The sequence below is a fragment of the Photinus pyralis genome, unplaced genomic scaffold, assembly GCF_008802855.1.
Source record: "Photinus pyralis isolate 1611_PpyrPB1 unplaced genomic scaffold, Ppyr1.3 Ppyr1.4_LG4, whole genome shotgun sequence".
NCBI lineage: Eukaryota > Metazoa > Arthropoda > Insecta > Coleoptera > Lampyridae > Photinus > Photinus pyralis.
The window spans coordinates 40,707,275-40,724,776 of record NW_022170511.1 but is presented as its reverse complement, the minus strand read 5'-3'; the positions used below and the strand labels follow the sequence as shown (position 1 = coordinate 40,724,776).

At 35.1% G+C, this 17,502-nt stretch overlaps 1 protein-coding gene across 2 annotated transcripts; it reads right to left on the bottom strand.

The window, feature by feature from the left end:
* Positions 1–1,199: 1,199 nt before the first annotated feature.
* On the bottom strand, positions 1,200–17,175 carry LOC116169311. 2 transcript variants are annotated; one of them, XM_031485373.1, is made up of 6 exons: positions 17,063–17,175; positions 8,552–8,630; positions 7,997–8,393; positions 2,606–2,799; positions 2,499–2,555; positions 1,200–2,348 (listed from the first exon to the last, which is right to left on the bottom strand). In XM_031485373.1, the coding sequence occupies exons 2-6, from the start codon at positions 8,615–8,617 to the stop codon at positions 2,271–2,273; spliced, it is 792 nt and encodes a 263-aa protein (XP_031341233.1). In that variant the 5' UTR covers positions 8,618–8,630; positions 17,063–17,175; the 3' UTR covers positions 1,200–2,270. The 2 variants fall into 2 exon arrangements, with proteins under 2 accessions (XP_031341233.1, XP_031341234.1); XM_031485374.1 differs by having other exon boundaries at positions 8,012–8,393.
* Between the last annotated feature and the right edge of the window lie 327 nt (positions 17,176–17,502).

The window sequence follows — 17,502 nt, the reverse complement described above, 5'->3', positions numbered from 1 at the left end:
TCGAACTAAGAAGCTAAAACTCAGAACTATAGTCAGTATTTTGCAATTTTAGCGATTTCCAGTGTAAAATGTGAACGAAATTTGTTTGGTATTGTTGCAACCGGATTGCTTTAGCAATAGCACCCTAAATACCTAATTGTGGAATATATGCTTGAAATGAAAACCATATTCTTGAATCTGCAGTGTGTGCCTAAGTACAACCATCACTAACAATGGAATTTAAATAAAAATATCGACATTTAATTTTCCCAGGATTTACATGTAGGTCAATTGAGCTTTCTGGAGACAATCTGGGATTGTAGAACTTTTAGTGACGTAAATTTAACTCTACGTCTTTATGCTGCGGTAATTTTTAGTGCATTTATTTTTAAAAATTCATCCAGTATACTGTAAGTAGAGAGTTAATAATGAGCTCGAACTAATATCAAAAGTGCATATTTTAAACATTAATGAGCTCACAGTTAATTTCTTGGACTTAATTACAAAGAAACAGTGTCAGTAGAAATAAGAAATTTGACAGAATAAGGTGCTCATTTTATAATTTAAAATTATTAATCCCGCCTTTACGAATTAAATAACTGCCTGTAATCGACTTTTATTCGAATATCTTCCAAATTGTAAATGTTTCACTTTGAACCGCTGCTAGGGAAACTTCGATAACTTTACAGTAAAATTGAATTTAAGTTGCGAATTAGTTCAATTTATTTTGGTAGCTAATCTCAAGAGGTTATGCTCACATCATCAGTTACACTATGAACAGAATTAAGATATTTCCAACTTTATACTACCTATATAACGAATGGGACGTTTAATCCAACGCATTGTTAATCAGATGCAGTTATTTCGTTAAACAAATAAAAAGGAATCTGAACTATTCTGTTAACGTAAGCAATTTACATGTTCTGTTGCTTCAAATATTTGGATGTTATCAGTGAATACCAAGGAATGTGGGCTTTTCAAAATTTACTGGTTGTATTCACAGTACCTAGTGTTGATAAATATAGATTCCAATAAAAAGAAACGATAAACTAAAATTGTATTAGAGCAAACAGAGACCTATCCTAGAACAATTGAAAATTAACAGCTCCAACCACAATTCAACACTTACTGGAGTATAATACCACAGACAACATAGTATATGTTGTCTGTGATAATACGAAGCAATATGCCAGAACCGTCGTTCGATACAAAAACGCTAGTTTGCATTAAGAGAATACATTTTATTTCAGCAATGACATTTTGAAAATAGAACGGAACCATATGATTTGTCACAACATTATAATGTTCTGTTCCTATAATATAATAATCTTAGACTAAAGTGATTATAAGCGGCGTTCTTTTTGAAATGGTTAACCACATCAAGCGCTCACACAACTACTATATAAATATTAAAACACCATAAACATTTTACTTCAATAACGTCAAAGAAGGGAAATAACATTAAAACAGAACAACGATTGTTACAATAGCCATCATCAGTAATCATTCCGAAATTTCGATTGTGCCGTTTTATTTTTCTTGGTTCCTTTTATCGTATCCGAAATGGAAATAAGAAGTACGCTTTATAGTACTTGACGAGTCAAAATGACAACTGGGTTTTTCCAAATCGCGGTATGATTTTATCGGGTGTAGTTAGAAGACGTTGGAACGCTTGATACAAACTGTAACTTTTCCATCAAACGTTCGGTTGTCTTTTGACCACACTTAAAAATCAATAGGGCCTAACTACGCGGCTTGAAAACACCTTTTAAATTCATGTCTTTACAAGTCTAATCTGGTTTGATATGTTTTGTAACCAGCTTACACAACTTTGGGGGACCAACGAATCGTTAAACCAAAAAAGTGCAATGTGCGCTCCTTGGTCTCTCAAAGTGATTAACGTTTAAGATAGTTTTATCTTACAAGGACTTTGATTAATTAGAAAAGTTTAAAAGAGAAATGTTGAGTCCTCATCCATTCTTCCTTCTTGTTGGTATAGTATGGGGTCTACTTCTTGATACTTGAGAACATCCACAAACATTCAAAGCGTCTAGTGAATCTAAAATTTAAAGCAGCCTGCACACGGGTGCACCACTTAAAGCGCTAGAGGGAATTTTTCTAGGCGTGGGGTCATGCAAGAAATCTTAAGCCGTTTTCATTGCCGTGTCGTTTCCAGAAAAGCCACAGCAACTCCAACACCAGAAACACCCAATTCACATTGCTCTTGCTCGAATAATGAAAACAGTTGTTAAAGGCGTAGAGTTGATTTTAATTTTGTTAGCTTTCTTAATTTAGACGTAAACCTTCGTTCCCTTTTTTGCCGCGACGGGAAGGCGTTCACCAGCGAGGAAAGGGTTTCCGCCGTAGCTCTGAAAATTATATTAAACGCATAACTCAAAAATTTTCATTAGCGCTGTACGAGATTAACTAAGAGAAGGCGTATTTGAAACACCACACGCAACTTGCTCGAACAAATTTATTGCTCTCCCGATCGTCGTCATGCACTCCACTTCCCTTACCTTTTTTTCGGTAAATTTCTTCGCGACTAAATTTTTGTGCTGCAAACTTGGATCAACCTGAAACGTAGTCACGAAGGACCAGAAAGTAATTGTACCAGTTGACATACCTGCATAGTCCGCTGCAGGAATCGATTGAACTCGAGGTCGTTCAATGCGTCAATAGTTTCGTCTTCCGGTGCAGAATCGGCCGGATTTGGGCAATCAAACATATGTTCGCTGTCGCACATGCAATCTTGAGCCGCTTGGTATCGTCTGCTAAACGACGCCGTATTTTCGAAACTTTCCAAACATCCTTGTTCAGCTTTAATTTAAATGAAGGATTAGATTTGCGTACCTGACGTCTGCACGATAATATTAATTAAGCAATATTATAACACGTCCACAATTTTCTCCTTCTGCGTAGAAGGGACATTTGTTTCCTATCACAATATTAATATTTATTTCGTGTTGCTATCCCGATATTAATATTAATAACGCCATTGAATGTTAACCCACATAGCAGACCTATACATTGCATATACCATGTTGTACATTCCACGTGGGATATTGTATATCCATAGAATGTGGAAAAGTATGTCGCAAATGTCCGATGTATGTGCAAGGGATATAAGCATTAGCGTATCCAGAATGTCCTTGAGGGGGGGGGGGGTTAGGATATTCGCGCCGAACAGGTTATTAATTAACTTTTAGTGCTTCTGGGAATTTGCTTGGTTTGTAAGTATACCTACTTACGATTTCAGGTTCTAACCTAATCTGGAAGGAGAAATATGCATAGGAACTTAGTTTAGAACGAAAGAATATGTCCAGTTTGTGAATGAATGTTAAACAAACGATTATTTTCATAAGTATTATCAAAGAAATTATTTTGAATAGAATATAAATATAATATCAAACTAAAACATATTTTCGATTCATATTAGATATGAAGTAATAATAAAGTAATAAATGTATAAAGAAGTAAATATGAAGTTAGATAGACGGAGTGGAAGTTTCCTTTTTTTGAGAGCAAGTTCATCCAACACTTCCTCAATTACCTTACAGCAATATGCCTGTGAATATTCAGCAAAGCTACACCATTGAGGCGATTTTCGCTGATGGTATTTCTGAAATAAGTTTTGAGCCTTCTCAGGGTAGAAAATTATCTTTCACTGGTGGCAGTTGTCAAAGGTAAGGTAACTAATATTCTTAGTAAGATATTCACTGTTGGGAATATTTCTGGATTGAACATTTTCAGTGCGTCCAGAGCATTTTTTTGGTGAACTGTGTGAGGAAGAAATATATTGCCACCAAAGTTTCATTTCACCAACTGCTGCTTCCCCATCAATATCCAAGATATCCCCGACTTGTCGCGTAGCATCATTGCTGTTTTTGTGGGTGCCCCGCAATATGCAAGTGCCGAGGAGAGCGCATCATCTAAAGGGGGGGGGGGTTGAACCCCCAAACCCCTCCCTTGTATACGCCACTGGATATAAGTTTGGCAGACTTCACATAATACATAGTATATATGTTTTGGATGTCTTATGTATATGCATGTATATGCATCAGACATGCTATGTATATTGGTATACTGACAACTGGATATATCATGAATATTCCTGTAATATGCAAAAGATGTTCAATAGGATATTCTATGTATGTTGTATACATTCAGAATGGATGTTCTATAGAGATTCCTCTAACATTCGGGAAGTTTACTAGCGTCCATACAGAGCTGGGCAGTATTCGATTTTGTAAATACTTTTTAGTATTCAAATCCTTTAAAGTATTCAAATACTTTGTAATTAAATACTTTTATGGAAGCAGTATTTGTATTTGTAACTCAAATACTTTCACAAATATTTAGTCAATTTCGAAAGAAAATTCAAAGGGCTGTAACTTTTGAACTAGTAGCCCAATCTTGGAACTGTTTGAAATTATGGATTCTACAGGCCACATTCTATAAGAAAATTTTTTTTCCGGTCGATCTGAGACAATTTTTTTTTCGGCAAAAAAAGGCAGTGTACAACCTTCCTTTTTTACCAAAAATCGACTACACCAAAATTTCTCGGGAAAACACTTTTTCATATTAATTTTGGTGCGTAGAATCCAAAACAATTCGTACTTTTTCGATCAGACTTCTCAATCAAAAGTTATAGACTAGAAACCAATTTCGAAAGAAAATTCAAAGGGCTGTAACTTTTGAACTAGTAGCCCAATCTTGGAACTGTTTGAAATTATGGATTCTACAGGCCACATTCTATAAGGAAATTTTTTTTCCGGGTCGATCTGAGACAATTTTTTTTTTCGGGGCTCAAAAAAAGGCAGTGTACAACCTTCCTTTTTTACCAAAAATCGACTACACCAAAATTTCTCGGGAAAACACTTTTTCTTATTAATTTTGGTGCGTAGAATCCAAATCAATTCGTACTTTTTCGATCAGACTTCTCAGTCAAAAGTTATAGACTAGAAACCAATTTCGAAAGAAAATTCAAAGGGCTGTAACTTTTGATCTAGTAGCCTAATCTTGGAACTGTTTGAAATTATTACTTTTACTCCCCTTAAATTTGTAAATAACAATAGAAATATAAAAAAAGCTAACCCCATACAAAGTGTAACTTGATTTTTTAAGTACTATTAAGACTTTTATATAGTATACTATTTTACATTTTTAATGTATTCGAGTCACAAGTATTTGAATACTTTTTACTGTATTCGAATACTTTTCAAAGTAAGTTTCAAAGTATTCGAATACTTTTTATAGTATTCGAATACCTTTGATAGTATTAGAATACTTTTGAAAGTATTCGAATACATTCTAAAGTATTTGAATACTTATTTTTTAAAGTATTTGAATACTTTTCAATGTATCTGTATCTAGTATTCGCTTGTGCTGGACGTAAAAGTATTTAGTATTCAAATACCTTTGATTTGTGTAAAGTATTTACTATTTAGTATTCAAATACTTTTTGAATGTATTCTGCCCAGCTCTGGTCTATACCTTCATAAATAAATTCTTTTCACGGAGTGGAGCTTTTTGTTTATTAAGTCTCTTAGTGTACAATGGAAAATGTGCTTAAGAAATTATTATTGTTTTATTTATCACTGTAGTCTTGAGTCATTTTGATCGTGTTCTTGTTCAACACTATAATAGCGCGAGTTCATAACAAATAGGTTGCTAACATACCTGCCATTCTTGTCCTTATATTAATTCCCATCCAGTCTTTACATCTCACTAACACATATTTGCAACTTTAGATCATGCACACACGAAATAAAAATCATTACTTTCACTGTCAAAATTAGACAAACAAACTCATTAATAACTCGCAGAATAACACTCCTGATTTTAGAAAAATGAGCTGTATTTGCAATAGCACCTTACTATCTTCATCGCCGTAATTCACAGAAAATGAGACGCTAACGTTTGTAACGTCGGTAATACAGAACACGCATGTATCAAATCCAAAACGCATATACATAACACATAATCCCATGTATATACACAGCACATCCAAAATGTATATTTATAGAATATCCATACTGAACATAAAATACATATGCCTATCCTATAATGAATATACATAGTATATACATAAGATGGACATTATGGATTTAAAATGTATATATATATAAGATATCGAATGCTATCTGGGAACCGTGTGTAAGGGTTTTGTGCACGAAATCTGGAGGTGTCATTTTTAGGAATTAAGTGCTCAAATTTTTGTATTGTGCAGACAAGGGGCTAAACTGCGTACGTGTAAAACCACTTTTTTAATTATTATATAATTTACTATTTAAATTAATTGTACAGCAAAATCATGACACGCTCTTTCCTCGATTAACTTTTATATACAACCATTTTTCTAAAGATTAGGTATGATTTTGAGCACCTTTCGTTCCAATAGCAAAAAAGATACAGTAAATACCCTATTAATGCGATACCCTCCTTCCAATTTGTATCCAGGAAGAGAGGAAAGTAAATTAGTGTTACCCTTAAAGCTCTTATTAAAATTTTAATGAATAGTGGGTGGGTGGTTTCCTAAAGGTTTCCAGAATTATTAACCTACAAATAATTTTTTATTGTTCTGTTTTGATTTTGTACACAAATGTTTGATTTTGTTTACAGGGTGCATAAACCACCCGTTAAATGCATATAAAAGTATGGTCTTTTCCGTATAAAATTACAATTTTCTTAAGAAAACTCAACACACGGTTTATTGTGACGGCTATAATTGTTGTGTTACTTCACTTGTCTGATTTTGTGTACAAGATCTATAAGACGCCTTTTAAATGCACGTAAAACTTTCCTATTTTAAAAAATTGACTTAAATCGTTATTTTTTTGTTATTTGCGACATTTTCAATTAACTACATGCGAAATAAGATCAGTCACTAGTAGGCGTGGACACTTTGTAACCCGAAGGCCCAATCTCGAAATGAGTATAACTTTTGTTTGAAAAGTGATTTTAAAAAACTGTTCGACAATTTTGTTCCTTAACTCATCAAAGTATGTACACAACGAATATTGTGGAATTCTCTCCATTTTGGGCCCGTTAACTTGCTCCCCTCCCCTCTCCACCTTGAGATTCGATAGTCGTATTATTATAAGTGAATGCGTCACCGATAGATAATAACTCTTGCGCCATTACCGTTTTTTAGAAGTCGAAAATACATTTGGTCAAGTGTACGCATTAGGGTAAAGTTAATAATTTAATGTAATAGTGTACAAAGGACTAAGTCAAGGATCTATAAGGCTGAATTATTATTTTCAAAAGAAAATTGCGTTGCGACTCTGAAATGTTTCGCTATATGTACATTCCTTTACTACACGTAGGTACATCTGAAACGGAAGTTAATTAAAAATGTAAAATTGGAGATCGTAAAAAAAGTGGGGTCTATTTAAACTTAATCCCGATAAAGTAAATTTTGACCTTTCCAAACAAATTAACCTCCAAAGGTCGATATCTTAAAAGTACAAAGACGTTCCTCCCCATCCCGATCGCAATACGTTATTTTTGTTGTCTTCGAATATTGTAATTGTAACGGTTTCTTTGTGCAAATATTTCCGCCATTGGGCTCAATTAATTCAGTTTCCTGAATAAGGCGAATTACATTTAAAAGCGTCGCCCTAATTATATCGTTGGACGATTGACAAACGGAATAATTAGGTAATTGATACTGATTTCTCTACGCTGATCCAAACATAAATGCCATCTTCAATTTGAATACGTTGAAAATTAGTCCATTTGCAGAACGTGGGGATGTTTACTTGGGATTTAAACGTCAAACGAACCGATACTTCACGTTGTACCTTTCTTAAATTTTGCTCAGTCGAAATAACGATCCAGAATTGTGCGATAGCGATAGTTACAATCGGTTTAAAAAAAGACGTAGGAGGAATGTATACAAAGGACTTCTACGCTTCGCTTTCAAAAAAAGATGCGCCTCGTTAACTATTGTCAATCTAAATTGGATTTGCGATAAAAAGCTTGAATCGATAGGTATCTCGAATTTAATTACCTAAAAAAAAATCACCTGTATATCCCAAAGGACACGGATTTGGTGGAGTGCAATAAGCTGGTAAAGTGGCATCGGTTTTAATTTCCTGTTTATTCTTAAATGTACCCTCCGGCTTTAATCGCTGTATTCCTTCCCCAGCGCCACCCGATACGAATTGACTACCCCACAGGCTATTTTGTTGTAGAAACTCTTGATCGCGTAAACTGGGATGCAAATTATTTTCGCCCAAACCGTCGTAGTCCACCGGGAAAAACTGCTCCTCCTCCACGTCCTTGCCTATTGACCGCGTACCCATAGCCATTCGATTATCGGGGAAGTCCAAATATATACTATCAGTTAGATCCTTGCCCATCCTATTCATTACCTCCTGCAGGAATATATCGGCCAGCAGAGAGTCCTAGAACCGAAAGGGGCCATTAGTTCTGCGGCAGCATAATTTCAGTTTGTGCACGTTGATTAAACCACGCGTGCGATGTCTGTTTGCTAAAATTTAGTCAACAACGTATGGATATACACCCACATTAGCTCATTGAGGAAGTAGAGAAATATATTTACCTTCCCCTCCGGCATGTAGCATTTTATTCCAATAACAAAACCAAATAAAAATAGGAAGGTCTTCATCGCAATGATCGACCTGAAATGACACAGAAATATTAATTACGCACGAGTCATATTTTCACATAAACAACTTAATTAAATTTGTTTAGTTTTGTTTTCGGTCCGCTTTTCTTTTCGAAACAAATTAAAAGAATGTGGCAGTTCAGATGGTTTCGTAATTTTCGCAAAGACCGATTCAAAGGCGAGTGGAATGAAAAGCACAACCCAAAAGTTTTCCTAATAATAAATCAATTAGCGGGGTCGTTGTTATGAAATATCGTAATCGGATATTGTAATACATCCAAATGGGTCAGGGGTGGATTACACGTGTTGGCTTATCCTCATGCACATTTCTCGGAAAAATTAAAACAGCTCGCCGTAAATTATTATTAAATATTCCTGTTCCGTCGATATTATTTTTTTATTATACAGGGTGTGAGTGCCTATAATACAAGGTGTGAATCCTCGGGTGATTTTAAGGATAAAAGTTTATATCAACATATGTCCTAAACCTCTTAGTTTTTGAGCTACAGTAAAAATTTTAAGAAAAAATCTTTTACGTCAAAAAATGCTCCTTAATGCTGAAAAGGTGTGTACAAAATTTCATAAAAAAATCTATGACTGATAAAAAATTATGATAAAAAACTACAGCTACAGTTAAAATTTTATCAAAAAAGTGAGTTTTTTATCATAATTTTTTATCACTCATTTTGTTTGATTCGAATTCCTGGTGCTGCAAAACATGTATTTTCGTCAAAAAAAGCGGGGGGGGGGGAGCATTTTTACCCCTATGCAATACCCCCTTTACTAACGTGCGGGTGGTAATAACGTGCGAGTGGTAAAAAAGGCCCCAAGATATCCATAAAAGAATGGTGGCAGGGTATGAAGAAATTCGTCCCCCCTATGTTCAAGTAAAAGATTTTAATGCAAGGAGTTCAAATGGAGCAGGAAATCCTTCATGATTGTGTAGTGTAGCACGAACTGACGGGATCATCAGCAAAATTGAAGATTTGGTGTTGATTGGCCAGCGAATAAAAGCCACGGTTGCCGCTAAAGACAAGGGATCACAAACGAGTGTTTTTACAGGATTTGGCAAGGAGCAGTGTCGGCACGATGGGTTCACAAGGGCCAAGATACCTGGTCTTGAACAGAAACAGCAGAGTACATAATGTGCAAATTGTTTCAGAAGTACCTAATCAACGAATTAGTTGTAGTAGACTTAAGAATTAATGTGTGCTGTTAACGTTAAAGGGCGTTGTGTTGAAAAATAAAGTTTAGTTTGCCGTTTGCTTCTCCCCTTGTTTTTTACGCTGCGAGAAAAGAATTTTGTAGCCGAAATAACATAACTTCCTCTCTAAAAATTCAGAATTAAACAACACCAAAAACAATCGACAAACTGGCCTTTAGTTTATATGCCTTTTAAACTTATTGATTTTAGCGTAGGTATCCTCCCAAAAATTACTAGCACTTGTTGTTCGCGCGGAGAAGGGCTAACTTAATAGGTACCTACGCGGTCAACAGTGAGTGTAGTTTTCGACTTCGAGGACCTTCATGAAACTTGGGGAGGTATTTAAACTTAAAGTCCAAATTGAACAAGTTGCCTTTGAGTTTTACATTGAGAGCTGCATTATGCAGTTATATAAGATACACTCACAGTTTCACCAGCTAAAAGATGTGGGTTTTTTCATCATCTATGCAAACATTTGCTTCGTTCAGAACTGTTGTTTAACTAAATTAAATATATCCGTCGGGGGAAATTTACCTATTTAACCGTACAAGCTGCCGTTGCTCAATACTGTTACCTTCAGAAATTGCTTCCATTTAGAACCGTAAAATTATAAATTTTTCCATTTTCACAACAAAATTATGTCAAAGTTAGTAGTCGTGTGATTTTTTAAAATTCTAAATTGTTTATGCTAACAAGTTGTTAACCCACCACTGGGCGTTAGTCAACGAATCCCTGCCATTTCAAAAGTTGTATGTAACAGATAAAGGACTTATTCAAATGATGTTAACGTCAAGCTTTGGTACACAAGGAACGAGGTTTACAGCAATTATAAAATAACCACAAGCTCATTAATTCGGCGTTGTTTTCGGATTTCAGCTATGTATAATTATTCATTACTCGTAACTTCATTGTGATGGCACGTTTTAATGACTGGTGGCAAGCTACTGCCGCCAAATTTAGTTAATTACTCGTTATTATAGTTAATTTAAAACGGACGGACGAACAGTAAGAAGTAATTCTTAATTATCTAGAATAAGTAGATTTTTTAATGATGCGTAATGATAAATCAAATCTTGAATCATAAAATTAAACTTATTGCTTTTTGAGAGGGCGAATCTGAAAATGAATTGTGGATATTTTATTGGACAGCTCCCTGTCAGGTTGGTGGCAATACTCACATTATTTATATGTAAATACGGTCACCTTTAAACCCTATCATCAATTTCGAAATGACGCCCTATATTAATACGGTAGAATTGTTTGATCCAGCCGATCGTCAAATACACACATATACACTATACAGGCTCTTTCACGCAAACCGTTACCTAAAATTATTTAACTTACATTAATAATTTAACTCTGAAAATTTGCATCGAGCATAGTTTTTCCTGATCTATCGAACCTTACTAAAAAGCAATTTCATAAAACCAAGTTTTGCGGACCCAGTTGTTGCATTGGTGAATACGATAGTTTAAAACTGTAGTTTAACATCGTGGGTTACGCAAAACGAAGTTTTCAAGAACGGAGGTTCCAGAATGTTTGGTGAATTCCGACCTAAGAAGAAAGACGTCAATTATCAGCTGTCATCCCTTTATATCAGATCATTCATTACAAAATTGATTCATGTGAAAAATTCTTTTCTCAATTAAATTTTGTAGTGCCTAAGTTAATATCGAGAAGTGCATCCTTTTCTTACTTAACCTATAACTAATGTACGAGACGAGTAAACTTCCCTCTTTACAGAATATGCACAATTAGTAATAAAATTGCTTCACTAATGGACATACAGGGTGTTTTTTCACTGACAGTTCTCAATATGATCCTTCAAACTGCATCAACGAAGCAGCAACATGTATTCCGCCGCTCGAAAAGGTGAAAAGAGTAGGCACAGTAGCTGAGGGGTATGTGAGCTATTCAGTGCCGAGTATCGGGTATTTTTGGTTGCCGGTAGAAAACAATTCGAGCACCGATTGTAATTTTACACGTTTATATCTCATATGAATAAATTTGTTGATTTAGAAACAATTTCTACAGTACTGTGGCAGATGATTCGCGAGGAAATTCAATGCTATAATGACTGAAACAATTGATGCAATGTAAATTTCCCTATGGCTCATTTTAAATAACTCAACGCTTTTACATTGTCGTATCTTAAAAAAAACACCGTGGTTATCACCCGGTATTCAACATTTTTAAAAATTTCTGTAAAACTGCATTGCATGAAACAATATAGCGCTATTCTATTTGATAAAACGAGGTAATTTGTAATAATTGTTTATTCTGTAGCCTATTATTGGCGTAAAAGTTGTTGGTTGCAGTTAACATAGCTAAATAAATACTTAAAGAGATTTGGAACAAATTCCGGGTTTTAGAAGGTTCCTGTACTTGTTAACGTTGCCAAATTGCTTTCATTCTATTCCATTATGCTATTAATAAGCCCTACGGCCTTACTACTAATGAACTCATTAGTCTAATTGATTTCTTTCAGTCAAACTTAATATTGCACAGAAGTGAAAACTGACCAGATAATAATATCTTATCTTATCTCTTATATCTCTATAGGTCTTTCTCCTAATGCTACCTCATTACTTCATAGCTACCTAACGGTGCGTTACTTTAATGGGTAAGTCATCTGTGTACAGGGAACTATCTAGGGGTCTGCCGCAAGGGTCTATTCTTGGCCCCTTATTGTTCACTATATATACTTTGTTTTATACATCACTTCCTAAGACGTGTCTAGTTCACATGTATGCAGACGACATGCAGTTGTACCACTCCTTTAAAAGTGAACATTTACACGAAGCGCTAAATCTGATTGAGAGTGACCTTAAGGCTATTGAAAGGGCTTCTTTGGAGCACTCGCTGGTTCTCAATCCTCTAAAATCGGCAGTCATGTTGTTTGGTAACAAGCAGAAAGTCACCGACGTGAAACATTTGGTAAAATTCAAAATTGGCGACAACGCTGTTGCACTAAAGGAGGAAGCAAAAAATTTAGGAATAATGATAGACAATTCGTTTAGATACAACAAATTACTCACTAGCTACATTCAGAGAGCATATGCAAATTTAAAATGTATCTTTCCCCATAGGCACTACTTGTCCCAACGTTTAAAAGCTCAACTCTGTAACGCGCTGGTACTAAGCCACTTTAATTACTGTTCGCACGTCTACGGTCCGTGCATCACTCAGGATATGTCTGCAAGAATACAGCGAGTACACAACTCCTGCATTAGACTAGTATTTGGTCTTAGGAAGTTTGATCTAGTATCTTCCAAACTAAAAGAATTACGCTGGTTCAACATGAGGGATAGGCGACTGTTTACTGCGGCGTGTCTGTATCATAAAATTATCTGGAACAAATCTCCTCCATATTTATACCGCAAAATATCTTTTAGAACCGATGTTCACAACTTAAATTTACGGTTTAGCAGTGGGATTACTCCACCCTCTCATCACACAGAAATGTACAAGAGATCTTTTAGTTATAATATTTTTAAAGTATATTCGTCTGTTCCAGATTTGATCAAGCCCCTTTCTCCGCAGTACTTCAAAATTAAATTGCGTCAAATATTAGCTGATGACTCTGTACGTACGTTGTAGATTGTCATTCATATTTATCTTGTTCAAATTGTCTCTCGTCTCTTTGTCCGCTTTTCTTAGTATATTACTCAATCTCTTTTCATCTCATTCTCATTTAGTTACTCCTATGTGCATTTATTACTATTTCATATTTTCCTTTTTATTATATTACTCAGTTATAAGCATTACTTGATTATGTTAATTCTAATTGTATTCAGGGAGTCGGTGGAAGATCTGAACCTGCCTGTGCAGCAACTGACCCGATAACCCCTGTGGTTTCCATTTCTTTAATTTGGTGGAAATAAACACATTATTATTATTATTATGGTCGGTGTTTCTTGTGAGAACTCAGGTCTAGCCTGGTTAACTAATCGCACGGATTAAAATCAAGTAACGATTAGTGTCTGTGTCTGGTGAAGTTATTATTATTATTATTATTATTAATATCTATTAATTATTATAGGAACAACATGAGTATTGTTATGAAATAATAATTATTTATTTCTTTTCTTTGTTCTTCAATTCATTTAAAACGGTTAATACAAACATTAAAAAAATATACATATACACCAAAAGAATATTTACGCAAAGATCATAACAAGCAAGTAGACAAGTAAACAGGCCTGTACGGGTTTATTGGGTCATTAATTACACATTTGTAAAGGAAGGGTAATTAAGTATAGGCTTTGTTTATTATGAATAAACAATGGTTTTCGTAATTGAAAATTGTTTATCTACTAATTACTGTTAAGCATTGTTACAAGATTAATCAGAACTTCTTCTTATGGACATGTTCTTACGAATATAAGGAAGGTTGCTTGTGTTTTTCAGCTACGTAGACTATCGGGTCAAAAAGTAACAGCCTAAAATGGTGGAAATGGCAAAAATACGCGAAGATTTCGACCGGCAAGTGCTAACAATTCGGCCGTCTTTCCAACGCTTCCCTAAAAAGTTACCTCAACTTTAAGGGGCGTAAAATTCCTTTACCGATTAACCTTTTTTCTTAAATCCTTGTCTATCTGCTTTCCAACGATACCAAACGAGGGGGTTGAAATCGCCAATTTTTTGGTCGTCGACTTGATCGCGCCCCCACAAGGTTAAACAGCACCCGATTTGGGCATTCTTTGGTAAATAACAGTCAAGTTCAGATTCAACTGGATTTGTTTGGCTCGTTATAATGTGTCTGGTATTAACCGTCAATGGCGAGCGCTACCGTGCAATGATGACCAATATTGGTTATTCGGTGAAATTGAAATTGAAAACTTGGATAATATTTATTTTCAGCGGGATATGAAGCAAGAAGCTACGATTTGAGGCTAAAATGTACTCAAAAATTGGGTGGATCGAATGGGCTATTGCCAAGTCAGCCGTGGTGGTCATTTGACCGAAATTATTTTCCATAAGTAAATTTCATAAACCAACCTTTTAGATAAATGTTCAACCGTTGCAAAATATTGAGCTTTTTTTATATCAAAATGAAATTCCAATTTTTAAATGGGCACCCGTAAAAGTTTTTGCTTATTCCCGTTTGTACCTTTCAAAATTTCTCTACCGTATTATTTATGTGTATGAAAACAAAGACCGTTCACTTATTAGTTATTCCGCCTGCTAGTCTCCGCTTTAGAGGAATGTGGGAATCTAATACAAAATCCACAACAACTCATTAACGAAAAAGATAGATAATGCTTATTTGAATTTTGAGAATCTGTATCCGGTGATGACACAAGCAGAAGTTATTTTAAACTAAGTCCCTTGAGTGAAGATCCTAACCACTTCATAGCACTCACTCCAATGCATTTTGTAATTGGGAAAGTATAATTATAAGTAATTTCAAATAAGATTACACATTAGCAACAATGACAGCAACCCATTCGGAATTTTTCTTTTTCTTTTGGAGACTTGTTAACATTTCAATAATTCAATGAGACAGCAATAATGAATTTGAACCGATTTTCAAAAATGAACTGATCTACGCAAAAAAAAAAAAAAAAAAAAAGATTGGCATACAGTATTCACTAGTATTTATCCCACCTGAATTGTCCAAATGGTGTAATAGGAACCACCAAAATATAGAGCTAGGTAATGTGTCCGAAAATAGAGAATCACACTTCCAAATTGAGGGAATAAAAATCTTTATAACAATATTCAGGGATACAAAAATTAGTAAATCGTGAAATACGTAACCCAAAATTTTCTAAACAAAGGAAAAGCTTACTTTATTTCTTAGTAAATCGAAGTAAGTTCAGTAATTTGTGCCTTGGAGACGCTTATGTGGGCAGTTTGAAAGGGCATTGTCTCAGAGATCAAAAGGATTATTTACTGGATGGACATTCTCTCGCTTCGCCTCAATAACAGGAAAGCGCATCTTCCAGTTTACGTTTTAAAAATCGTTCATTTTAACGTTTCAATATCCGCTGCAATAGAGAGCTATTTGTCACGGTAGGGTAAACAATTTATTTTTGATTACTTAAAAAAAATACAATATTGTTTCTCATTGAATGAAGGTAACACGTTTCGTATACAATTTGAGCAGAACATATTGGTTTTTTTATTTACACCACTCCCGTTTTGTTTGGTTTTCCTTTTCGATATTTTCGCCTATACCTACTCAAATCGACTAGTAAAGCAATACACTATTTGCACCTACCCCGCCGCAGGAGGGGATCGATATAATCTAGCAAAAAGGGTACCTAATTGTTGCACCTTTTTCGCGTTCATCCATTTGGGAAATTAAGTAATTTGCATTTGAACGGACAGGTAATTTGTGGCTTAATTTCAATTCGTTGCGCTGGCTGCCGGAATGGGACACGCAATTTCCGTTACATTTTATGTACCTCCATCGGATATAACGATTGAGTGTTTGAGCTTTCGCCCACCAACGCCCAAAATTAGCCCACCGCTCACGTGACAACTAAAAACAGTCGGAAAAGGAAATTTCCATGGGCTTTTAAAGTCAACGGATGACGCAACAAGTGCTGTCTTCGTGTTTGCTGTTGATGAACGCACTCTGTCACTTATCATCAAACGTAAAAATCACTTTTTCCTTATTTACGTGTTTTACAACCCCGATTGTACAGGCGGCATAGGTGCAGTGCAGTTAAAAACGAAAAGCTAATTAGTGTACTTCCATATTAGCCTTTCCATGCAAATTTGTAATCTGAGTAACCTAATTCGAACCTTTTCTACGCCCACTACTAAAATGATGCATAGTTTTCCATTATCGTTTTACCTAATATTGCTTTATCTCATTTTGGAAGTGAACACTTTTGCTACTTCATGCAAAATAAAAAGAATGAATATAGTAGACAGTAATAATAAAATAATCATAGAATACAAATTCGAGTCAATTCAAGTCTTGAATGAACCACCTGTTAAGACAATCAATGTTAAAACTTACTCCCTTCTAATTACCCAATTTTTTTTAAATTGCGTATCTGATTTAATCTAGGAGATATACGACTGTACCATCAATCGACACCTAGGAAATTAAATTGCGTTCGACAGAACCGAAAAACGCCACGTAAACACGCGTTGAGTTGAATGGTAGTAGCACGTTGACTTACGATATTCAAATAGGATCTAATAGTAATCGGTGCGCGTGCAGAGTACTTAACGACAATGCACTGTAACGTCAAACAGAGGTAACAATAAACGGTACTTACCCAATGGGTCGAATCACGAGAATGATGTTGAATTTAAGGGTGAAGTGCGATCTCTTTTAATCAATGACGCTGTTGCGCAACTACGTCACACCAGCGTCTCGACGCGCTCCCTACAATATCGGAAAATTTCATCGCGCACTTTAAAGGGATCGATATGCGCTTATTTCGTAGTGTTTTAATTATTCTTTTCTTATTCACTGTCGAAAAAATTAGCGTGAGGGGTCGCTACCTTCATTACAACAAATTTCTCGTCTGGAGTTAACTATTTTGGAATTGCGATAAAGAAACTGCACCACAAAAATTGAAGAGTTTGAGAAGTCCTCTTTCAAAATTGAATTGAATAAAAAAAACACCTATGTATTGTTAGGGAAGTGTGCGAGTGACAGGTCATAATATGCCTACAGGTAATGGGTGAACCCTACAATACGCTTTACTTGAAA

Bases quoted from the DNA above. Each gene is read 5' to 3' on its own strand.
- LOC116169311 (XM_031485373.1), bottom strand. From the start codon at position 8,617: ATGAAGACCTTCCTATTTTTATTTGGTTTTGTTATTGGAATAAAATGC. The intron at 8,394-8,551 runs GTAAATATATTT...TTTCGGTTCTAG, and splicing joins GCTACATGCCGGAGGGGAAG to GACTCTCTGCTGGCCGATAT. The intron at 2,556-2,605 runs GTATGTCAACTG...ACTACGTTTCAG, and splicing joins TCCTGCAGCGGACTATGCAG to GTTGATCCAAGTTTGCAGCA.